Genomic DNA, 23,249 nt, shown 5'->3' on the forward strand with positions numbered 1-23,249 from the left:
TTGGGACACAAGAGACTAGAGGGGAGGGAGGGGTGTGGCCCATGTGTCCTCCTTAAGAGGCCTCGCAAGTAATTCAGGTGGCATCAGAAAGAAAAATAAAATTGAGTCATGTATTTCTTCCTCTGTGGGACACCCTTAAGATCTTAAACATCTTTAAGAACTTTAAACATCTTAATTTTTTCATAGGTTGACACTTAGGTACTGCTCTAGAAGTTAAATGTGAAGACTGATGTACAAATTAAAAAAAATTCTCAAATCTCAGCCCATGATTTCACTGAAATTGCTGTCTTCTGGTGCATAGTTTTTGTGGTTTCCGTGCATCTCCCCATATCACAGTGTAGTGTGCTCCACTCTGCCTATATTAAGGCACTAAATTAATTATTCACTTTGTCTTCTATACATCTGATATGAACTTCTCTGTGGTGCTGTGGAGCACCTTTCAAAGACCACCTTGAAAGTCATTTTCTGAACTTGGAAGTGTTTAGGAGTTTTCCAGTAAGGTGCCAGAAGTTGCAATATATCCATCTCAGATGGGCCCCGAGAGTTGAAAAACACCTAGATAGTGGGATGCTTTCTTGTTGGAACATCAGAACTCCTATGAACACTTAAGAATACAGGGGTGCAAAATAGTATTTTACTACCCTCTTCTCTTGCCCACTGTTTCCTAACTCTTCCACCTCAGGCATTTGTGCATCTCTTACTGTCCTTTAGATTGCTACTGCCTGAAAGTACAGCTTTGCAAGAGCCCTGTCCATGAGATAGTGTAGCTACCTGGAATACTCTGAGGGAGGCGACCTTGGAACAGCCTTGCTATTTAGGAGGTAGCTGTTTGTCTTGTCAGTGTCATAAAAAAGTGTGTTCACCTGGACATGGACTGTCATTATGCTGGATTGAAACTGATGGCCAGTTTTCCAAAACAACACCAAATATAACAAAAACTGACACTGATTATATTGATTTATTAGTGATAAAGCATAGCTTCTTTATCCTGAGGCTGGTTGGAGCAGTCGTTGTCTTCCTTTCCTCCATCTGCTATCCCTTTTGCATATTTCCCTGTAGGTATGGGGAAAAGAGCCAGAAATAGATAACTTCTTGCTTTTCCTCTTAAGGTTCTTGGGAAACAAGTGTTTTTGAGAGTGAGGAGAATAGGGAACCTGGCTGGAGCATGCTATGCTCTAGCTGTTATTAAGGGCCACCTAGTATCTGGATGACAGCCAAATGACAGAGTGTAAAACAACTTCTGAGCTATTTCATCGTTTACTCACAGCAGGAGGAAATGTTCTTAAAGACTCTTTTTCTAGTCGTTCTTAGGTCATTTCCTTCACAGTGCTACTGAGCTAGGCAGTACTTGAAGTTTCAAGATCGCTGCTTTGAGTGAACAGCTGGCATGGGAAATGACACCTCTCCCTGCGAGCCTAAGTGCAGAGTAGCAGAATCCAGATCTGCCTCCTGCTTTCTTCCATTGTTAACTGGGATTTTAAGGCAGTTATTTTTGTATTTAAGGACTGCAATGCTTGTGAGAGCAGGGCCAGCACAGAGAGAGATGTGGGTAGAAGCTGTGCTTTAGCTTTTCTGAGAGCTTGTACCTGATCTGAGAACTACAGTGATCAATCACCATCCTACGAGATTAAGCATTTATCTGCAGTATCATAGCTTGCCCTGCACATCCTTCCAGCAAGCTGTTGTGGTGAGGAAAGGTCCATGTTTTGTATTCATGGGGTAAGGGAGGGGAGCTGGGATGTGGGGGGGGATTCGCTGACCTTTTAATGAAGACCTGAATTTGTTTTGTGTTTGTGTTTTCTTTTTTTTCCCCTTCTCTCTTCTAGCAACAACTACGTATGCGGATCAAGTTGACATATAATCACAAGGGCTCAGCAATGCAGGATCTAGCAGAAGTCAACAACTTCCCCCCTCAGTCTTGGCAGTGAGGCTCTGGCACCATTCTTAATCTCACCCCACCCAATCAAAAGAACTCTGGGAAGAAGGTTGTGATCCTTGGCAATCCCCCAAACTGCACCATGGGCATGGGGAACAGATGAGACCTGCTGATGAGGAGGAATTTTCCTGAAGTGATTGCTGACTTTGAAGCATATCTGTTAAGACTAATCTCCTCTCCTCCGCTGATGAGGCTGGCGGCTTGTGGAGGCTACTGTGCACTCCCTCACACATGCATTCACAGCCAGAAGCAACATTCCCTTCTCCCCTCCCTTCCTCCCCCTCCCCCCCAGCAAAGAAACACAGCCTGGTTAGAAGAGAAGTCTGGAATTTCTAGCAGGGAAACTTTTCTTCTCTCTGCAGCAAGTGAACAGCTGCCCCTTCTTTCTGCTGTCTTTTTTTCCTTGGGGTGGGCAAGGTGTGTTGTCATTCATTACTAGCTGGATTCCTTCAGGCACTTTCATATGGGGCTCAGACTGGGGACCTGGAGAATGTCAGGCTGCCCTGCTTCTTTCTTCTTGTATCCCCTATGTCTGAAGGGGCTGGAGGCTTCTTATGAGCCTATTCAGTGCATTATTGTATACACCCACCTCTTAGTTATGCGATACATACCAAGAGCAAGTTGGGCCTTGGGAGTTCATCTGCGAACCTGGGACAGTGCAGGAAAAGAGGTGCCGGTGGGAGCTGATAAAATTGCTTTGGTGCTGTACTTGGAAATGAAGACCTTACACTTGAATTTTCTTTCTTTCCATCAATAGCTTACAGCCATGCAGATTCACAGGCAGTCTTCTGTACCTTCCCCAGAAAGTGTGGTGATGTATGAGAGATGTAGAGATCCAAGGAGAGCTGGCTTTCTACCACAGACGGTTTCAAAGCCTTTTAACCCATTAGTTGTGGTTTATGGGTAGAAAAGACATATTCAATTTTGTAGATCAGTCTTTGAGGGCTCTGTTCCTGCTGGGAGACTCATCAGAGACTATGCTGCAAAGTTGCTCTTCCCAGTTATTCCAGACCTTCTCCCCAATTTAATTTCCAGAGCCTGTTGTAGACCCCCAGGATTCCATTTGAGTTACTTCTGACTGGGATATTTGTGTTGTATCTGTAATATTGGCACTGAAATAAAGACCATGCGGTTTAAAGAGACCTTTTCCCATTTTGTTACTTAACTGGTCCTTGTAGTTTGCTCCTTGCTCCCCTTCAGAGAAATCTAGTTCAGTTTCAGACTGAACTAAGTAACTAAACTGTTTTTTTTTTAATGGAAGCCAGCTGTTTGAGTATTAAGATGCAAAGATGTGAGGTCCAGTACTTTTCTAAGCTTACAGAAAGCTGTGTTCAGTTACGCTTCCTGGAGTGGACTGTTGTTGAGGTAGTAGAGTTCCATGAATTCTCATGGAAGCGATGTGTAAGACATAAAGCACAGATGTTCAGTACTTTTCAGGAAGGCAGAGGGGAGGATATATCTTAGATCTTCATCCATGAGCGTGCTGGTAAGCTGAAGGTACTTCAGCTTCCAACCCAGTGCTTTCTCAAAAGAAACAGATGGCACGTCTGCTTTATTTCTGTTACAGGGCTTTCCAGACAGTGATTGTTCGGTGCTCTGATGGCAAGCTCAGACACAGCTTTTTGCATCTGCAAAAGTGCGAACACTAGGCTCCAGCCCTTGCCAAAAACACTGCAAGAGTGGTGCACAGTGTACTTAGGGAAAATGGAAGACCTGTTCTGCCCTTGAATCGAGAGCAGGAGGCCACTGAAGGTTGTTCAGTCTGCTTTGGTTTTAACTGCACTAAGTAACGTAACGTAAGACTGACTGTCACTGGCTTAAGTGCTGGTCTGTGTAGTGGCGTAAGTTTAGCTTCTCTTGAAGGGTGTTTTTTCTGCCTTATTGATTAAACAGGTTTGGGCCTTTGGATTAGCAAAGAGCTTTATTATTCTACTGGAATTGGCATCGGCATGGGGTTATAAAATCTAGAACGATGTATGATTTCCTTAAAGGTAATTCTGGGTTGTGGCAGGGTCATGCCTTGGGTATCGGTGGTGAGATAGATACTGTGCTTCAGCTAGAAGCATCGTGAAGCAGGCAGTCATGCAGAAAATGGCCAAATCAAAGTCTCTTTGTAGGTGCTGAGCGTTTACCTTTGTTGCTCTCACTGCAGTTGTGACTGCTCACCACCCCACGGGCTCAAACTTCTTAGTGCTGAAGTCTGAGCATGTTAGATCCAGACTCCAGTGCAGTCTGAGGGTGTCCCAGATACGAAGCTAATGGAAAGTCTTTGCCTTAGTTCCTGAACGCCCCATAAACTCTCCCATTGTCTTCACAGAATTGTACGTGGTCGCTTGTACTGAAAGCTGGCACACCTCGATCTCCATTTAGTTTTGCTGAGAAAGAGCACTGGTGCAGGAGTCTAGATGTGGAGAAAGAAGTAAAGGGTCTGTCACCTGTCCGGTTTGTGGCAGCATAATTGTGAACAGTTTATCGTGTCCCTCTTGTTGCACTTGTTTTCTGTCCCCTAGAGCAGCTGGGTTTTGTTGTTGATCTCTGGTAAGCTTGTAGGGTGATTTCCTACTGTGTTCTTGGGTCCTTCAGCCGCCCTAGCACAGAGCATTTGTGTTTTGGGAAACAGGTGCTTTGTCATGTGTTGCTGAGTCGAGCTGAAGGAGGCGGTGCACATACCTGAAATGTGTTTTGCTTGAAGCCATCATTTGGCTATGAAGTACTCCTTCGTAGCAGCCGAACATTCCTGTTGTCCATGGAGCTCTTTTCCCTTCTCCTTGCTAAGGGATGGGGTACCAACGTTGAGCCAGAAGGAAGGCCAGGTTTCACACATTCCCATATCTGCAACACTGGATGCCATTGCTTGCTCCTTGACCCCTAAGTACATCTCTTGAGCTCTGTGCTGCTGCTTTGTTTTCTCACTGGAGAGTACTCTCATGTCCACCTCTGAGGCATTCTGAGGATAGGGTGAGTCTTACTTCCACCAGTTGAATGCAACAGTCTTTACAGGTCTGGTCAACTTTTTCTTTGCTTCAGTGTAAGGGGAATATAAGGGAGCAAGATCTTAGTAATATTTGCGTTGGAGACTTTGGAGCGGAGAGAGATTGGATGTCTGGGTTTTTTTCAAGTGAATGTATTTAGAGTCAAAAAACTGACAGAAAGAATAGTGGCCGTAATGGGCCTGAAGGGGGAAGAAGACATGGGAAGATCCTAAGATACGACTTTGTCCACGTTTTGATGGGACAAAATAAGGCCTTGAACAACCTTTTGAAGCAATAGCAGTGAGGGGACTGCCGCCTGGGGACTGCCACCTACCTTTGATATATAACTCAGAAGATGCTGAAACAGCTGGGAAAGGCCATTTAGTGCCTTCCCTGAGGCTGGTACTAGCTGCAAGATGAAGCAGCAAAGATGGCTTTTTTTTAGATCTGCTGGTGCGCTTTCTATGTGTTCATTTTCTACTTGGGGGCTGTGTGGGAAGGAGCTACTGGACTGCTTCCCTCTGAACTTTCACTCTGTTCCTTTATATTCCTTTTTCTTTCCTGATGTAACATTTTACATAGAGCCCCATCCCACCTCTTTGACAGTACAGTAAAAAAAAAAACAACCACCCCAAACAAAAAAAAAAAAACCCTAAACCCAAAACAAAACCCCAACAAACCCAACCAAATTTAAAGTAAAAACACGCCATTTGAGCAGGGAGCCTGGTGGCATTCAAACTTCTGCAGACCTATTTTTGAGATGTGAAAAATTTAAATAAATGCTGAGTCTTAGGTGAGTGAGGAGCATAACGGATGTAAACATTTACATGGGATGCATTAGACTTCTGCTGTGTGTATTGTCTTTTGGTTGAAACAAATTATGAAGTGACTAATAAAATGAGTCAATATTCAATGATTTAAAATGGTGCCTTGTTGCTTTTTGCAAGTACAGTGGGATAGGTCTTACTGATTCTTCATGTCTGGCCATGACAAGGTCAGATAATGTGAAATAATCAATAAGGGTAGAATTTGAAAACCTTTCCCGGAAATTTTGGAGAGTAAAATGAGCAGACAATTACCAAATATTTAAACAGTTCAAGTGAAACGTAGCCCTGAAAGAGAAGTTGTCAGCTACTCGCAGCAATACTTGTCCAGGTGCTGGAAAGGTGTGATGAGATCTGAACACTAGGAATTATTTTCCCTGGTGTTTGCAGCCTGCCCTGGGCGTTGGTTATGATTCCCTTGCTGATTAAAAAGCCCCCTTTCATATTCCATGTGCCTCTGAGACCAGGATTGTTGTCATCTCATTGTCCAATAAAGCAGCACAGGTGCCTCCTGCTTGTAAGGTTCTTCCTTGTGTTTTCTAGTCAGAGTAACATTTTATTAGATAACTTTTCATGTGTTTCCTGACACATAATTGCACTTCTCTCTGCAAAACACAATCTCCTCAGTATTGCCACTTGTCTTTCCTTTATGGAAATTCTCCTGAGGCAAAGTAGTTGCAGAACTACAAAGCTGTAGCTAGAAATGCATTGTTATCTGCTGTTCTGTAGGGAAAACCCAATGGAAACTCAGTTTGGTTTTTTTATGTCTTCTCATCTTGTGTGTATAGTCTGGAAGCGTTAAGAACTAGGTGGCCTTTCCTGTGACTGCCTTGTGTTAATGACATAAATTCATACGAAGTGCTGGGGAGCACTTTCAGCCTAGCTGATAAGATGGGTTGTCTGTTGTTCCTGTCTTTTTTTAAATAGGAGATTTTTTAAATAGTCTGTTTTTTTTAAATAGGAGAGCCCTCCAAATACTGGAGAGTTCAGAGATGGCGTTGGAAACTGCCAGTTTGTGTGGCAGCGAGGGGTTGGTCATCTTAGGCCCTGGCTCTGGAGTGGGACAGACCCGTGGAAGCTTTTCCTCGGGGTTTCTCCTGTGTGTGGGGCTGGAGCGTGGGGAGGGCTGCGCATGGCACGTGTGCCCGCAGCAGACCCGCAATCTGTGCAGCAAAATGCTCCAACAGACCCGGAGGAAGGCGGGAAATGTTTAAGGGAAACATGTGATAGAGCTGAAAGTGTTTTGGCGCAGTAATAATACCAATGGTGAGAATTTGTAAAGCATGTCTGGACTTAACTCTGAAATAAGGCCAGGAATGAGAGTAGCAAGACGTGATGATGACGGGCTGAAGTGCGTTAAGGTTTGGAACCATTGGGGATTATAGGGAAGGCGGGAGACTCTTGTTGTTTTAATGTGCTTGATCCTGTAGTAGATATCTTGGATTAACGCTCTAATTCTGGTAAACTGCACCGTGATGATCGCTATTAGCAGACCCTAAGTTGCGGCCGCCCGCGGTAACGTGCTGGAGCTGCCCGGCGCCGGGAGGAAGGGGGTGCTCGGACACTGCTGGCGGTGACAGCCGCTGCGGAGGTGAGTGAAGGAAACGGTGTGATGGTTTTAGAGTAGCGGGTTGAGCTTTTGCTTCTTTCCCCAGCCGCCGAGAGCGCGGCCCTCACCGCACAGCCCCGGCCCGCGGCACCGGAGGCGGGCGGGCCCTCGGGCGGCGGAAGCCTTCGCGCTTCCGGGGCGGGGCCTGTGCGGAGGCGGGGCCGCCGCCGCCGCTGCCCGGGGTCTCGCCGTCCGGCCGGCGATGGGGGAGGCCGGGCCGGGGCCGGGGCCCCGGGAGACGCCGGAGCCTCAGGAGCCTGATGAGGCGGCGGCGCCGGGCCGTGCGCGGGGGGGCCGGGCCGGACCCCGCGGCGGCATCCGGGTGCTGAAGGTGAGGAGGGGACCGGGGCCTGCGGGGCCGGCCGGGGACCGCTCGGCCCGGCGGCAGCTCGGCGGCAGCTCGGCGGCGAGTCGTAGCTGCGGGACCGACGAGGCGGGACGGCGGGGCGCGGCCGGGGGTCGTTCCGAGCCGGAGCCTGGCGGTCTGCTTTGTCCGGCCCATCGCCCGGCGGCTCCCGCCGGCCCATCGCGGCCCGGTCCCGAGGGAGCGCCCAGCCCAGCGGAGCTGCGGGGCTCGCCGGGCCCGGCCGCGGCCTGTGTAGAGGGGCGGCCTGCCATCCCGGGTGGGAGCGGCCAGCTGCGGCCTTGCGGGGAAGGGGCGGGGGGGTGGCAGTCGGAGGCGGCCGCTGACCCGCGGTTTGGGTCTGCCCTGCAGAGAAACGTGAAGCGCAACGGGAGCAGGAGCTGTTTGAACAGGAGCCGGTTTGGTTCCCGTGAGAGGGACTGGCTGAAAGAGGACGCCGGCCGGGGCTGCGTGTATGTCTATGGAAGAGATCCTGCAGCTGCCGCTTCCTCGGACTTGCGCTTGGTCCTCTGTACGGCGGAGACCCCGGCGTCCGAGATATGCGATGGAGAAGGGAGGAAAAATCTCTTCTTGCAACTTCATGGAGACCTGGTCAGGTGAGGGCTGAGAAAGGATTAATCCATTTGAGAAATGCTTGCTTTAGTCCTGCAGGGCTCTGTTTGCTGTGTGCCTACGTGTGTTAGCGGGGCAGGTCTGGAACAGCCAGAGGTGGTAGGTAGCAGTTAGATACAGCCTTGAGTAATGCAATTCATAAAAATGAAGTAGTGGTGCGCCTTTTGCACATATCTCAATTAAGCCATAGGCGTTTTAGCTGGGAGGGTTTGGCTGGTGCTTCAACCAGAAATATGTCCTCATTTTGTAGGTAGAGGCTACTGTGCATATGCTCCTTTGTTATGCTCTGTTAGACATCTTACTGTCCAGAAAACTTAAGCTATTTAAGAGGCTGTAAACAGTTATTCTGAGTCAGCGAAACATGTAAGGTACTTCCACAGTTATGTCATGTAATATTTATGCGTTAGTAATTTTTTTGCTAAGAAGACTTGCCAGGTAAATAATTAAAGGTAGACAGGAAGATAGTGCAGTAAGGGTTATACAAGGGAGGCTTAAGCATCAGATTATGGCCGCAGTTTATTTAGGCTGAAAGTAGACAGCTCAGGGTTTAATGTGCGTGACCTTTATGCCCTGGGTGTAGTATGGGCTCCTCTGGGTTTACAAGCTCCCATTAGGGTTGTTAGGATTTAGACTTTGCATTGAGTCTTCTGGACTTAAGATTCGGTTATAAAGCTGCCGCTCCTGCTCTCAGGGGAAAAAAATTTCTGTGGTCTCTTTACTTGAAGGCTAAGCAGTAGAGACAGCACATGCTGAACGGGACCAGTGGATGGGGTTTTTTTGATAGTGAAATGAAAATCATAAGTTGCATGTGCCCAAATTTTTAAAACATGGCATGAGGGAGGGAATGGTAGTGGCAAGAGATGCAGAGAATAGGAAGTGGTTAAAACTGACTGCTGAAAAAGGTTATTTAGACCCATTTGCCTTTTCCAGCCTGGGTTGTCAGAACTAGGGATAGGTTAGTTGTAAATACTGTATGAGGATAGATGGATGCTGGAATGTAGCCATCAAGACAGCTGAAAATCTCTATTCACTGCTTGAAGAATTTATAAGGAAATTAGTTTGTTTTGGACTCTAGCAGCGAGCAGCTTGCCCAGTATTTAGAAAGAAGAGCAGACCCTTTACTGCAGATCATGAAAAAAGCTACGTAAATCTTGTAGATATGTTCAGAGAGGAACGTTTTGGCCCTTTTTAGCTTTTGAAATGGTTTTTGTGTTTTAATTCTTTTCAGTGTCTGTCTCTTTTCTCGCGCTAGGTAGCCATGCCTGTCTTTGCTAATCCAGTGCAAAGCCTGCCATAAATCAAATTGGCCCTGCTACCAGGGTGTTGGAAGCAAGTCCCAAGTTGTAAACGTTTACTTCCCACTCTTGTTGCCTCTCGTGTGTCTAGTACTTCGTCAAGCTTTGCCTGAAATTTCGTTAAGAGGTCTTGTTCACAGTGTGTCTCTTCCTTGTAATTCTCAGAATGTATTTGCCACAGAAGAGATCCCTGAATTACTTCCCACTGGGGGTGTTCTCAGTAGAGAAATGGGAGTTACTGGTATCGCTTCAGTAACGTCTGTGTTAGTAACAGGAAGCAGGCCTGGATGGTACCTGCTTGCATGTCCACAGGAAGATGACAGAGTGCTCAAGATATTCCCATGCAATGTTGAGATAATTCCTTCCTTGAACAAAGTTTTCTGATTACTTTAATAATGTGTTTGCAAATACAAATTATTCTGTTAAGCATCTGATTGCATTTTACCATAGGTACTTTTGTCTTCCAAACAACTTCTGAGTTCTTCACCCTTTTTATATTAGTAGATGACTTTCTTTCAGAAGCTGAGTATAGCAAAGATTGATTTGGCACCTGACTCAGAATAATGAAAGCTGGACAGTAAATGAAAGAATAAGAGAAACCTTTTTTGTATATTCACTTTAAATATTCAGTTGTGTCCTTGTGATCGTTTTGTGTTTCCCTTTCTAGTTTGTGCGCAGGGGAGTCAGTTTCTGTCAGAACTTTCTTTTCTTCTCCCCAGTGCACCTCAAGGATCTTTAGGGTTCTCCTAGCTAGAATCTTTCACTGTGATAGCATCCTGTCATATTCAGAAATTATACCCTCCCATAGAGGGGAAGATTAAACAAAAATAGCACAGATACCTTCTTTGGTCTGGACAACCCTCATAACAAAAATTTAAACTACTGAGGTTTGAAATCTTGACTGTTGATTATGAAGAGCAACAGTTGCAGCAGGAGTTGTGGAACTGTTGCTGCTTTTCCTTGGTTTTTCTGTCTCCGTGCCCTTTGTACCTTCGCTTAAGGGAGCTGCTTCTCTGACTACTGGAGGCGTCCAGTACCTGATATGTGATACTGGTGTGGATATAATGGGCTGTTTGTGTCAAATAGCAGCTGCTGTGACAGCCAGGGTGTTCTCCATGTGTGCTAGCATTCGGTGTGTAATGCATTGGCTAAAGATGAATTTTTACATTTCTCATGTGATCACATGCCAGTTTGAGTTTCACACCACACTGCTTTCTCTCAAAGAGAAACCGCATTTTTCTATCTCAAGCTTTAACTGTTGCCTCTGGAATCTGTCAGCCTTGATCATGTTAGTCAAGAAATTCCGTGCAGAACTGCTGTTCCAGATACTGGTTTTGGTTTTCCCTTTCCTGGCCTATCCTAGGTTTCGTTAGTGAATCGTATGGCTCTTGACAAGAACTTGGACCTGTGATCCATTCAGTTGGGTCTCCAGAATGTCTCCAAAGGCATTCAATGAATTGTTCCCTTTCCTCGTTTGAATATGGTCCATAAGTAATGAGCTGGTTTGTTCATTTACTTCATTTACAAAGCCCCATGCGGGATCTGTGAGTATCATTAGCAAAACGCCTGGACTCTGCGCTGGTGTTTGCTGGGTCACAGGCCCAGCTTACGGCTAATGCCAGAAGAGCAGCTCGGCCGTGGGCTGGGAGTCAAACACCCTTCCCAACAGGTCTTCATGCTTGAAATGTGTAACACCAAGCCATGCTTCATTGGCGGAGTGGTTAGTCATTGCCTCCTGCGTATGTGTGTCTTGTTAGTTGTAGGTTTTTCTGTAAACTCCAGCTCTTTTGCCAGGTAGTGAACTTTGAACAACTTGTGGTGTTTTGCAGTCAACTTGAAGAATTCAGAGGACTTGACTTTTTTTGCAAGGCTGGTCTTCCAGCCAGTGGCAAGCAAACCTAGATGGTGCAATAGTACAGACTACTCTTGATTGTTTTTCAGGTAGGAATGGTGCTATGGCAAGAGAGATACATTTGTCAGGGGTCTAGGCTTGAGTAGATATTGCTGCCAGTGTTCCTTTTTTACATGGCTTTTTTAAAAAAGAAACAAAATGGAAAGCATTGTGTTTGGTATCTTCAAGAAGCATATCAGTTTGATTTATGTGAACGAGAAAGAAATTAAGGGTTTTTTAAATTAGCGTTTTGAAACCCTGAAGCATTAATTCTTCCTGAAGTGAAAGATGAGAAGAATAAAAGTAATGAAAAAATCAAATCTCCTCTCCAGAAGGGACAAGTATGGTGGGATAGAGTATCCAGCTTTTTCAGGAGGGTAAGCCACAGTACTGTACTTCAGAGAGTATTGAGCAGCCTGTAGAATTGTGATTTATTTATGTCATATGAAAAGCACGTGTCCCTTTACTGTATTCTGATGTGCAAGAAGTGTATTGTTCAGTGCGTACTTGCAAAAGCCTCAGTCCATTCAGCAACCAAATTGTAATGTTTGAGTGGTTTGGTTTTTTTCCTAGGAAATCTAGATGCAGACTACTTGAAGTGTTCTTTTTGTGAGTAACACTCAAGCATTTGTGGTTCCTGATCCACGGGTCACATGCTGGAAAAGCTGTTTTCTGGCAAGCGTAAGGCTTTAATAGCAGAAGAATTGGAATCTAGGGGTAGTCAAGGAAAACTTGGGCGAGGTTTTTGGAGATCCAGTCAAATTTCTCATATTCTTGTATTCTGCACTGAGGGGTATAGAATACATCAGGGTTTACTGTATTGGAAGTCAGCATTGTTTGGTGCAGTCTATTATTTATTCCAGTTTCTAGTAGCTTGCCTGTTATAGGAGACAGATACACAGGTTTGTCATTTCCAGGGTTACCTCAGAAAGCTATTTTGAAAGTTTGGTGTCACATTCACTGCTGTCCTGCGCATAAAACAAAAGCAGGGTAGCAAAGTTGCCCTAAACTGGCTTACCAAACATTGAGCAGTAAAAACTGGTTTTCTGTATCAGTTGTATATAAACTACATTGGTTTTTTAGGCTAGAAACTTTGTTGGTTTGGACCATAGCTTTGAAGAGTGATCCTGTTTCTGATCCAGACGTCCTGTGTGTGAAGTGAAAGAGTTGTGATGTATGTCCTTGAAATACCTGAGATCATTTTACTTCTCGAGGTGTGTCCTGTTGACTACAAAGGAAGTCTGGATGACTAGATACTTGTAAATGGTGCATATTTTATGAAATCTGTCCTGCCTTAATTATGAGATGGCACTTGTAAAGCTGTCAGTAAGAGTGGAAATACTATAGTATAATCGTTAGAAAGAATCAGAAATATTTTTGTTCTTCAGTGGAGAAGAAGTGTAAAGGTTTAGTACATACAGTAATAAAATATTTCACGTTAAGACATGCATTATAAATGATGTATGCAAGTCAACAAAGTTTAGTAGAAAACAGGTCTTACCGAACAAACTTGATCTTGCTGCTTTGAAATTTCAAGCTTGGTCGCCAAAGGCATTACTCATTGGTTGCAGTGTGTGATGTTGGACGGGGCTCTGAGCAACCTGATCTAGTTGAAGATTTTCCTGCTCATTGGAAGAGGGTTGGACTAGATGACCTTCAAAGGTCCCTTCCAGCCCAAACTGTTCTGTGATTCTGCGTTCTGCTGTTATTGGTAGAAAAGCAATGCACAAAGCAATAAAACTTGCTGGCTGATACCTTACACATTAGAAACTGTTATTCAGTGTAAGCATTTTTTCTTTTTTGGAGGGGGGTTAGTGTGTGTCTGAATGAAGAAAAGTAAACTTCAAGTGTTCAGTTGTTCTGTTAGTAATCTGTGGCTAAAAGACAGATAACAGCTCAGGAAGGCATAGATGGAGGGAGCGATGAGTACTGAGAAGTCAGTGCAACAGGTTGATCTAGGTGGTTTGGCATACAGTATTCTCTGGAAAACACCACTTTTCGATATCACTGGATATATTTATGTAAAAGCCAAGTGTACTAAACACTAAAGAGGAGACGAAGGAGGCTATAACTTGGAAAAACTGCAGTTTGATAGGACTCGTGGACTGAAGGGATATGAGTGAGCGTGCCAAATAGTTGGGAGCAGGTTTGATCCAGGAATATAAATACTGTTGAGCAGAACCGACAAGTCTCTGTACAGTTTTGTGTAGTCAGTGCAAGGATACAGCGAACAGTCATGGTGCTAGCACTACAGAATGTTGGTAAGCTAAAAAAAAAAATCAGTGATAAAAAATATTTTGAGTCAAAGTAGACCCAACCTCTACTGCAAGAAAATTTTAAAAGCACGTTAAGCCTCATCTTGAAAAGGAAGTTTGAAATGGTTATTCTCATGATTTATAAACACCTGTTTAAAGAATAGATAACAAGTCAAGGTTCAGTGACCATAATCTGAAGCTAGGCACTTTTAGATTAAAAATGAGGATTTTGCTGGAGCAATTTATTCTAATTCCCATCTTACATTTTCAGTGCTTAATCTTTCACTAAAGTAAAACTTCTAATGTAGCAAGAAACTGTTATTTTTACTGCAGAAAATAACAATTCAGTGTCTCTGGAAGAAGTGAGATGAAAGGATCAGAAAACATCTTTTCTGCTCTGAATATACTAAACCTAATGTTTCAGGAGACCTTTCTCTTATTGCCATTTATTCCTTCCTATGATGTGTTGTATTCTAAAAATGCCCTTTTTTAAATGTACCATTTGAGTTAATTTGCCAAAGCATGAGAATCTTGCACTGATGAGAGCTAAAGAGGGTGGGAAATTTCTTCTTTCTTTTTAGAAGTCATTCTTCAGGAGGATTCTCATGTGTTTTGCTCCCAGCTGCGTTTGGAAGAGAAATTTAGTAGAGTTCTTCTGTATATTTCAGTCATTATATGTAGGTTTTTTAATTATTTGGCATCACTGCACTTTTTGTGCAGTATTTCTGTTTTTGTTTCTTGTCATTGTTTCCTCCTGGTGCTCCTTAAATCACGGAAGGGAAATGATTGCCATGGATTGTATGGCTTATGCCTATTGCTTTTCCTCTCCGTTTCCCTTCTGCAATGTAATTCTTCAAGTGCCGCAGTTCTTAAGTGCTACTTGACAAGCAAGAAGCATAGATCCCAAGGATGCGTGCTTGCCAGACCTTTTCAGAGGAGCAGAACAACCAGTATGTCAGTATTCCTTACACTTCAGCTGCAATGAGAGCTGTTTAATCTTTTTTGCGTTCTCAAACTACTTTCTTGTATGTTTTGACAGGAGGCTGGAACCGACAGAAAAACCCCTTCAGATTGTGTATGACTACTTGGCTGGGTTGGGTTTTGATGATCCTGTCAGAATGCAGGAAGAGGCAGCAAACTCAGATCTCAGCTGCATGATTCGCTTTTACAGTGGTAAGAAATTGCATGCATGCACACCGTCACTGTTCCTGTAGCTGTAACTATGAGGTGGAACTCTGCTGAAGCCCGGGTCATTGACTTGTTGCGTTTATAGATGGCTACATCAAACACCCAAAGTATCAGTAAGCATTTCTTAAAATAACAAGTTTTTAAGATTAGTAGAAAAAAAACATAATTCTGTAGTTCTCTTGAACTTTCTTCTATGTCTTGAGAAAAGGCAGCTCCACAGGAAAACACAAGATTGCTCTGTTGTCTTTAGTTTCCAGTGGTACGACAAATGCCTTAGAGCTCCTAATGGGATCAGAAACATATTGCAGTTTGGTCTAGATATGCCTGAAGATTGTATTTCCAAAAGGTGTATGGATATGGGCAGGGCAGGTCCTGGTCAAAAACCTCCGCAGCCTGTAGAGCGTGAAGGTGCCAGCTGGTTAATAATAATGCAGGTTGCCATTATAGAGACCCAGTGCATTTCATTGCAGAAGCGAGACTTCTGAATGGCCTGTTGAATCAGTTTGGGCAGGATACCACGTGTGTAAGGAGTAACAGCATGATAGTTGTAGGCTGTTGGCATTATGGTGCTAGCAGAAAAGGAATTCACTGAAGTGAAGAGTTGCTATAAAATAAATAAGGGGGATGAAAGCTGATAATGAAATTATTTCATTACTTTTAAATACTTCACCTGTGTATTTTTTGCATTGCAGGAAAAAAAAATCCAAGTCCTTTTAATGGAAAATTGTTCTTGCGTAGTGGAGCTGGGTAGCCTGACTAAGCTGCTAGCCATCATTTGTTTATTCAGTGTCAAAAAATGGAATCATAAGAAATCACCTTCTCCACCCGTTTACCTGAGACAAGCCCCTTCTCTCTGGGAGCTGTGCGCAGAACAGGCAGAACAGTGTTGAAGTCTAATGGAGATGGAAAGAAATGTGACGTGTACAGCCTGGATTTATAGGGCAAGGAGTAGGGAGTTGGAAGTTACTCCAGCTGGAAGGAGGAGAGGCATCAAGCATAGGGGTGTAGAGAATTTTTGAGGAAAAAATGAGCAATTCGGTTTGGGTACATCAAGCAGGAACTGTTGCTGATCCGGGAACGGTGACTCAACTTCATGGAAGCAAGTAGGTAGAAAATGGAATTGAGTAGTTTCAGTCAGCATGGGAGAGTAGTCCATCTTAGAAAGAGGCTGTAAAGGAAGACGCGTAAGGATTGAAGAGTGTTCAGCAGAAACTAAAAGCAAGTGCTGACAAAGTTGTTGTTAAAGTTAGGGGAGGAATTGGAGGGAATGGTACGATGATTTTTCAAAGCCTGCAGCTGAGAACATAAGGGACGAGGTAATTCATTTTAGCCAGAGAAACAAGCCAAAATCACAGAATGGTTTGGGTTGGAAGGCACCTTTAAAGATCATCTAGTCCATCCCCTCTGCCTTGGGCAGGGACATCTTTCACTAGATCAGGTTGCTCAAAGCCCCATCCAACCTGACCTTGGAAAATTTCCAGGGATGTGGCATCCACAACTTCTCTGGGCAATCTGTTCCAGTGTCTCCCCACCCTCATCATGAAACGTTTCTTCCTTATGTTCAGTCTAAATCTACCCTCTTTCAGTCTAAAACCTTGTCACTGCAGGCCTTAGTCTCTCTGAGCCTTTCTTATAAGCCTCCTTTATATATTGGAATGCCACAAGAAGGTCTTCCTGGAGCCTTCTCTTCTCCAGGCTGAACAACCCCAACTCTCGCAGCCTTTCTTGGTAGGAGAGGTGTTCTAGCCACCTGACCATTTCTGTGGCCCTCCTCTGGACCTGCTGGAGCACTGAGAGCAGCCTTCGTATTTCTTTTACCCATTGGGGATGTCTCTTGGATTTCTCTGCTCTCTTTCCCTGTCTGTCTCCCTTTCTCAAGTGATACGTTGGGTTTGTTTCCTTCCCTGGTGCATAGTTACGCCCAGTTGGGGTGGTGTGACTGCAAGTGGATTAATAGAACTCTGACATTAAACAGCAGTGAGAGGGAAGCATGCTTCCTGAAGTCTGGCTGTTGAGGTACTTGTAGGAACCCAAGAGTTAGTTTTATGAGAGGAGAGGATGTTTTAGATTGGCTGGGAAAATGGGGGGAGGGCTTCCTCTCAATGGAAGTCACTTGGAGAATGGACGCCAGTGACCCAGGCTGGCTGGGCCAAGCTCAGAGATCAAAGCGTTATGGAGTCTTCACATGCTTCGACAACAGATCAAATGGAAGAAGCTCTCTAGGGCCATCAAACTGTTCGTCTATGTCAGGTGTGACAGGCATGAATTGTAGAGGGTCACACGCTTTCTTTGGTGGAGAATTGTCTTGATTCCTTGCATTGCTATAGCTGGACTTTTTTAACTTGCAAGCTGCTGTTAGAGGTGCTAGCTATGTCTATGGGATGACCTGTATCCTTGCTCTCGATGGGAAAGCCTGTGCTCACTAATTGGAGCATGGAGTTAAACGTGATCACAGTGACATTGAAGGTCAAGCTGAGGAGCTGCAAAGAGTGACAGGAACTTGCCTGTCCCTAGAGGTTAAGAACATTCTTGGGGAGTTGTGAGATAGTTGGGATTCAGAGTAGAAGTCCTTGAATGTTGCCCCTGGATGTCTCGCAGCACTAGGACACTGATGCTTTGGAAGGGATAAGGAAACTGGAGGATTGGTGTAGCTTATTAATATTTTTAATATTTTTTAATATTTATCTTAACTGATTTTGCATGTTACAGCTGTGTTGCTGTTTGTACTCGCAGCTGAGAATGAAGAACAAATCGCAAGTAAATGCTAATGTCCCCTTTTTCTTCAGAAAAGCCATGTCAAGTGGAACAGTTAGATCGCATCCTGCTCTCTGGAGTCTATAACGTACGCAAAGGAAAGACCCAGTTGCACAAGTGGGCAGAGCGCTTGGTAATTCTCTGTGGTACGTGCCTCATTGTGTCCTCTGTGAAAGACAGCCACACAGGGAAGATGCACATCTTGCCTCTCGTTGGAGGGAAGGTAAGACATCGTTTGGTTAGCATCCTGTGGCTTAGAAAGGAAGAAGGGATTATAATGATGGGTATTATCCACAAGAGGTTAATCTAGGCTTTTGTAACAAATTACTGCATTAACACGAGCAGGCAGTTGTACGACCCCTTTCTACTTGCTTTGCTTCAGTATTAGTCTTAAGGCTGATAAAACGAAGAGGCACTAGTTCTGTTTTCACTTTAGTAGCCAATGCTGTGAATGGGCATTCTGGAAATTATTACGTCTTGGATCTACTTCAGCAGAAAGATGTTAAGAAGGATTTGCTTAGTGTTTCTCTTCAATAAATTTACAACTGTGTTTTCAGCAAAATTTAATGTTACTGATAGTCAGTAATACCTCACCCTAGACTTCAGATGTATTGTAATTTCTGGACTTTAGGCAGACTGTCTTATTTTCAATTCTCCCTTTGCAGGTGGAAGAGATGAAACGTCGGCAGTACACACTTGCTTTCACGTCTGCTGGAGCACAAGCTCAAACATACCATGTTTCCTTTGAAACACTGGCAGAGTGTCAGCGGTGGCATCGACAGGCGTCCACGGTGAGGCCCTGGAGACTGCAGTAGTTCAGGTGGTGGGTACAGGAGTAAGAAAGGTTTTCTGATGAAGGCTTGGTATGTGGCAGACATGAAGCTATGCTGCTGGAGAAAGTACCCAGGACACTTTACAGCTTTCTTCATTTCTTACATGCTCAGGACTACAGAGGTTTTCTTTTAGCCTTCTCTTTTCTTTTCTGCCTGTGTAGCAATGTTGAGGAGTAGTTCTGCGTGTTTTTCACCACTGCTGCACCTATTGAGAGTAGCTAATCACAGGTCACTAGAGTAAACCCCAGGGACTGGCTGACTCTACAGCCATAGAAACCTATAAATTGCACCCATTGCCTACTTGGATCTGCCTAAAGCGTGGCCTGGACTGGCACGGGGCTACCCTGATAGGTGTGAGTTAATTCAGAGATCGTAGGTCAGCGAGGGAAGTGTACTTTGTTCAAAGCTGTATCCTTATTCCACATTAAAGTACAATTAGATGGTGATAGCTTAATGCTGAGCCACACTCTGAACTCATATAATATTATGAATTATGAAACGAGTTCAGGATAAAGCAGGTTGTAAAATCTGGAATGAAGCAGTGAAGACCTTGAAACAAAGCATATTCAATGAAAGGACATGTGGTATTTGCAAAGACTTTTATGAAATGTTGCAAAACCATAATTTATGAAGCCTGTTCATCATAACAGCTTATGTTACCAATATTATATGCTGAACAAGCTAACAAAAGAAAGTCGTAAGAAGTAGCTAGGCCAAGCAGAGGTTCTGTAAACCTTAAAGAACTGAACTGGAAAGTCAACTGCTTCCTGTTGCTGCTTGCATCTTTGGATGGCACTCACAGATTATGCTTTCTCAGCAGTTTCCGCAGCCAAAGATACGGTTTTCTCCATTAGTTTGTCTCTCTTACGGTCTAGCTTTCAGGCAGCACCTGTTGCACATACAGAGCAGGGCTTTCTGTGTGTCCTAGTTGGTATCCAGATACACATCCTTGTCAGGGGGCTTGCAGAAACAATAGTAGCAAGAGGCATAAACTCATATGCCATGGACTCAGTTTCCTGCATGGAATCTGCCTGGTAGGTACAAGGGGGTTCTTTCATGTTCTTGCAAATTGTTTGCTGCTTGCATTCTTTGTGGCCTTCCATTAGACTTCCAGAGAAGAATTGTTGCACAGCTGTAGCTCTTCCTCTTTTTCAGGTTGTGTCTATGCGACTTGGCATGGTTGATCTTTCATGCTACAGCCTTGAGGAAGTACCTGAGCACCTCTTCTACAGTCAAGACATCATCTACCTCAACCTACGACACAATTTTATGAGATCAAGCGGAGCAGGGAGTCTCGACTCTCTTTGCAGGTCTGCAAAGAATTATTTCTCTTCTACATTTGGAGTTCTTGACATGTGCATCCAGGGATGAAGAGAAGGGGGGAGTGTATTGCCCATTCTCATGGGATGGTAAAAAGATTGGTCTTCAGGAAGCCCTAACAAAGGAGGGAGCTAGGAAGCGGTACTGAACAGCGCAGGCAGGCATAAGCTTCCAACAATTTACAGTATTCATGAACTCCCTTCCACAGATTCTTTGTGCTGAGTTTGATTTGAGATGAGCCTTATGGAGTGATATGCCCTTTGTATGGACAAGACGCAATAGTGATATAAGGCTGCTTGCTAAACAGAGACTGTTTGGGGGTATAAAATAAAAGCTGAGGGCAAGCATAATGCTGCTGTTGTGGGTAAGTGTTCGTAGGAAGAAGTGCAGATCTGAAAAAGCCTGGTTTGGTAAGTTCTGAATTTGGATTTGGAATTGGCAGAGGGCCTGTGAGACTGCAGCTTTGCTTTGGGAACTTGTAATGATCTGCTTTTAAGAGGGGGTAGCAGTTGTGTGATGGTATGGAAGCATGATGTAGTCATCTTAGGTAAGCGAAGGAGTCTACAAAAATATTTTTAAATTAATTTCTGAAAACCATAAAAATCTAGAGGAAGATTAGTCTGTTGATATCTACGCTAGCCATGCTAAAAAGAATTCAAGGAGTCACTCTATGAATTTTGAAAGCCGTTAGGAAGCCTCTAGTAATATTGTCAAATGGCTCTGTGTTTGGAACACATTGTGCCTTAAGAAAAATGTAGTTCGAGAAACTTTGCAAAAGTACAGGGTTTTTTGTTTTGGTTTGGGTTTTTTGCTGTGTTATTTTGGGTTTGTTTTTATCTCTAGGTGCCTATTATGAGGTTATTTCATTTTTCTTCTTACAGAGTAATGAGATACCTAGGTATCTATGAGGGTATACGGGGGGGAAAAATACTCACCTGTGGAAATTCTTTGCAGTTTCATTGAGAGCCAGACTCTAATCTGGTTTTGTTTTAATTCCAAACTTGTTTAAATGTTTTCTAATTGCTGAATTGTAATAGATTCCATTATTGGAAAAGCTGCTTAAAATAATTCAAAATTTTGCTTTCTGCTTCTCTCTTCAAATACATTGTATGATGTTGAAAACCATATCAGAACTTTATTTTCTAAAATGCGGTATCCTTGGTTCACAGGATCAGCAAAGGGGCTTGAAATTTATTTTGACCTTGCATGTAGTCAACAAGAGATCTGACATGTCAGAAACTCGACTCTTTTCCTGGCAGTGACTATGTCTGATGAAGCTGAAATCCTCAAACAAACAAAAGCCATAAAAGAAGCCCTCACTTCACACAATCTTGAATAAACAGGTAGCATTAGGTAGCCCACATAAGGCTGCTCATTGCCTTTTGAAAAGACTTTCTTTCTGAGGTTTTTAGGATGTTTATCAGGTCACAGACCCAAATGAAGAAACTTGCTCACTTGCAGGAGGTGTTATCAGTGCCTAGAGACTGACAGTTCTGAACAGCAGAATTTTTTGCAATGATCAGATCTCTTCCTCTGAGGAAATCTTTGAAGCTCTAGGAGTCTAATTAGCTATAACTATAATAGTGGAACAAAAATAATTAACTAAAAGGGAAATGTTAAGCAAAGGAAATTAAATAACCCCACCTGTTTTGTTGTATCTCCTAGCTTATTTTTTTATGTAACGTACTGCCTTTCAAGTATCTACCTTTTTTTGGAAAACATTATCAGGTTGGATCTTCGTTGATGTTTGTGTGTGCACACACGTGTGTATACACATGCATGTCTATTATCACCATTCTGGCTAGTTCATACAGAGTTGTACAGGGATGCTTTGGTGGCAGAGCAGGATGTTGCGTTAAATTGGGAATATTTCAGGCCAGCACCAGTTTGGGCAGCTGAACAGAGGATCCCGTTGAGGGTTTGTTGCTGTGTTTCCATACCTCTTTGCTGTAACCTCAATACACCCTGTGAGAGCACAGACCAAAACTTGAGTAGCCGTAACGATTTCAGGATCCTTATTCCCTATGATACATCATTCGTGTATACAACTTGAGTGAGAGTTGGGTCTGCATTCCATTCCTACATCCCAACTGCTTGAGAATATTGGGACAAAGGAGGAGGAGCAGAAGGGGAACTCAAAAGGCTTTTGAGTATTGTCCTCCCCATTGAATATGACAGTCTGCTCGAGGAGTCTCAGACCAAGCTGTGTCATGTACCAGTTTCCCTCCAGCTTTTGGAGACTTTTATATCCTTTTTGTGTCTGCTTTGGTATTGTTGCAGAGGGATGAATTCTAAAAATTGGTTATGCCATTGCGTTTAATGCCATGCTTCTTGGGGCAGCTTCTCACCACACTCTGCTAATGACAGAGGAAGAGCTGCTTTGTGTCAAGGACAGGTGCCTTAGAAAAAGCCGTTGTAGAACTCCAGAAAAAGGAGTTTTCATTAAAGCATTTTTTGATTCCAAAACCTGAGATCTGTGATCTGTCCTAAATCTCTTAAAGTTGAACCAGTTAATGATAAAGTTCAAATCTATAGGTTTATCCTCATCGTTCCTTCTTTTGTGTTATTGTTGTGAAGTTCTGTGTGCAAGTTTCTGATTTTTGTATCATTGTTAGATCTTTGCATCATACAGTATGTTCCCTTTACCAAGGGACCTTATCGGTACAGCATCTTTTCCTTTGGCTTTCAGTTGTGTTGCAAGAGAGTCTGTTTGAGGCTGCAGCAAACATAAAATGCCTGTGCCCTTATTTATATGGCAGGGTGCTTTCTCAAAGCAAACAGCCAATGTCCAAGTTTCAGATATGCTCCGCCTTTAAAAAAAAAAAAAAAAACACCCCATCCCCCCAAAGATTGTAAAGCAAAATGGAGAAATATAATGCATAGCTGCTACACAGACTGTTCCAAGTATTCCGAATCTGAAAAGAGTCTCTATGAAGAAGAAAAAAATATCAAAACCTTTCAGTCTTAACACTTCAAGACATCTCAAGCTAGCAGTAATATTCTCCCTCAAGCTGATTAACCTTAGTTTTGTTACCTATATTAAAACATTTGTTTCAGAATAAGAGCTACTGACCATTGCCTAGAAAAAAACGTGGTAGGTGGAGCAGATGAATGAACTATGTTTCCAAGAAAAGTACTTCTCTGGTACATTACATTAGATTGGCAATTGTTTTGTAAAAGTATTACATTAATTTCCCCACTGAATTAATTTCTGATGGTTCCAGTTTGGAATGAGGAGGCTATTACTTGGGGAAAAATACTTTTGTTTCCTGTGAAAAGAGGTAGGAACTCTCTGAGAAGAACCTCTTGCATATTACCCCAGCCCATGCTCCCTTTCTGCTGCCTATTTGGACCTAGCGCAGTGATAGAAGGAGCTGGAACAGGCAACCCTCCGTT

General features: G+C 43.7%; 2 protein-coding genes across 6 annotated transcripts in view; both read left to right on the forward strand.

Moving 5' to 3' along the window:
* AP1G1 (adaptor related protein complex 1 subunit gamma 1) overlaps positions 1 to 3,078 on the forward strand; it is a 42,762-nt gene extending 39,684 nt beyond the window's left edge. For all 3 annotated transcript variants that reach the window (XM_063334948.1, XM_063334950.1, XM_063334949.1), the window contains one exon: positions 1,827 to 3,078. In XM_063334948.1, coding sequence (XP_063191018.1) covers positions 1,827 to 1,928 — 102 coding nt within the window. In that variant the 3' untranslated portion in view covers positions 1,929 to 3,078. The remainder of the gene's footprint in view (positions 1 to 1,826) is intronic.
* A 4,383-nt stretch (positions 3,079 to 7,461) lies between these two features.
* PHLPP2 (PH domain and leucine rich repeat protein phosphatase 2) overlaps positions 7,462 to 23,249 on the forward strand; it is a 34,321-nt gene continuing 18,533 nt past the window's right edge. Inside the window, exons 1-6 of one of the 3 annotated variants that reach the window (XM_063334947.1) lie at positions 7,462 to 7,672; positions 8,057 to 8,301; positions 14,798 to 14,931; positions 17,733 to 17,923; positions 18,366 to 18,491; positions 19,689 to 19,843. In XM_063334947.1, the coding sequence (XP_063191017.1) occupies positions 7,544 to 7,672; positions 8,057 to 8,301; positions 14,798 to 14,931; positions 17,733 to 17,923; positions 18,366 to 18,491; positions 19,689 to 19,843 (980 nt within the window). In that variant the 5' untranslated portion in view covers positions 7,462 to 7,543. Of the gene's footprint in view, positions 7,673 to 8,056; positions 8,302 to 14,797; positions 14,932 to 17,732; positions 17,924 to 18,365; positions 18,492 to 19,688; positions 19,844 to 23,249 lie in introns of those variants that run through there. The other 2 variants (XM_063334945.1, XM_063334946.1) reach the window with 2 other exon arrangements.

The sequence above is a fragment of the Chroicocephalus ridibundus genome, chromosome 4 (genome assembly GCF_963924245.1).
Source record: "Chroicocephalus ridibundus chromosome 4, bChrRid1.1, whole genome shotgun sequence".
NCBI classification, from domain to species: domain Eukaryota; kingdom Metazoa; phylum Chordata; class Aves; order Charadriiformes; family Laridae; genus Chroicocephalus; species Chroicocephalus ridibundus.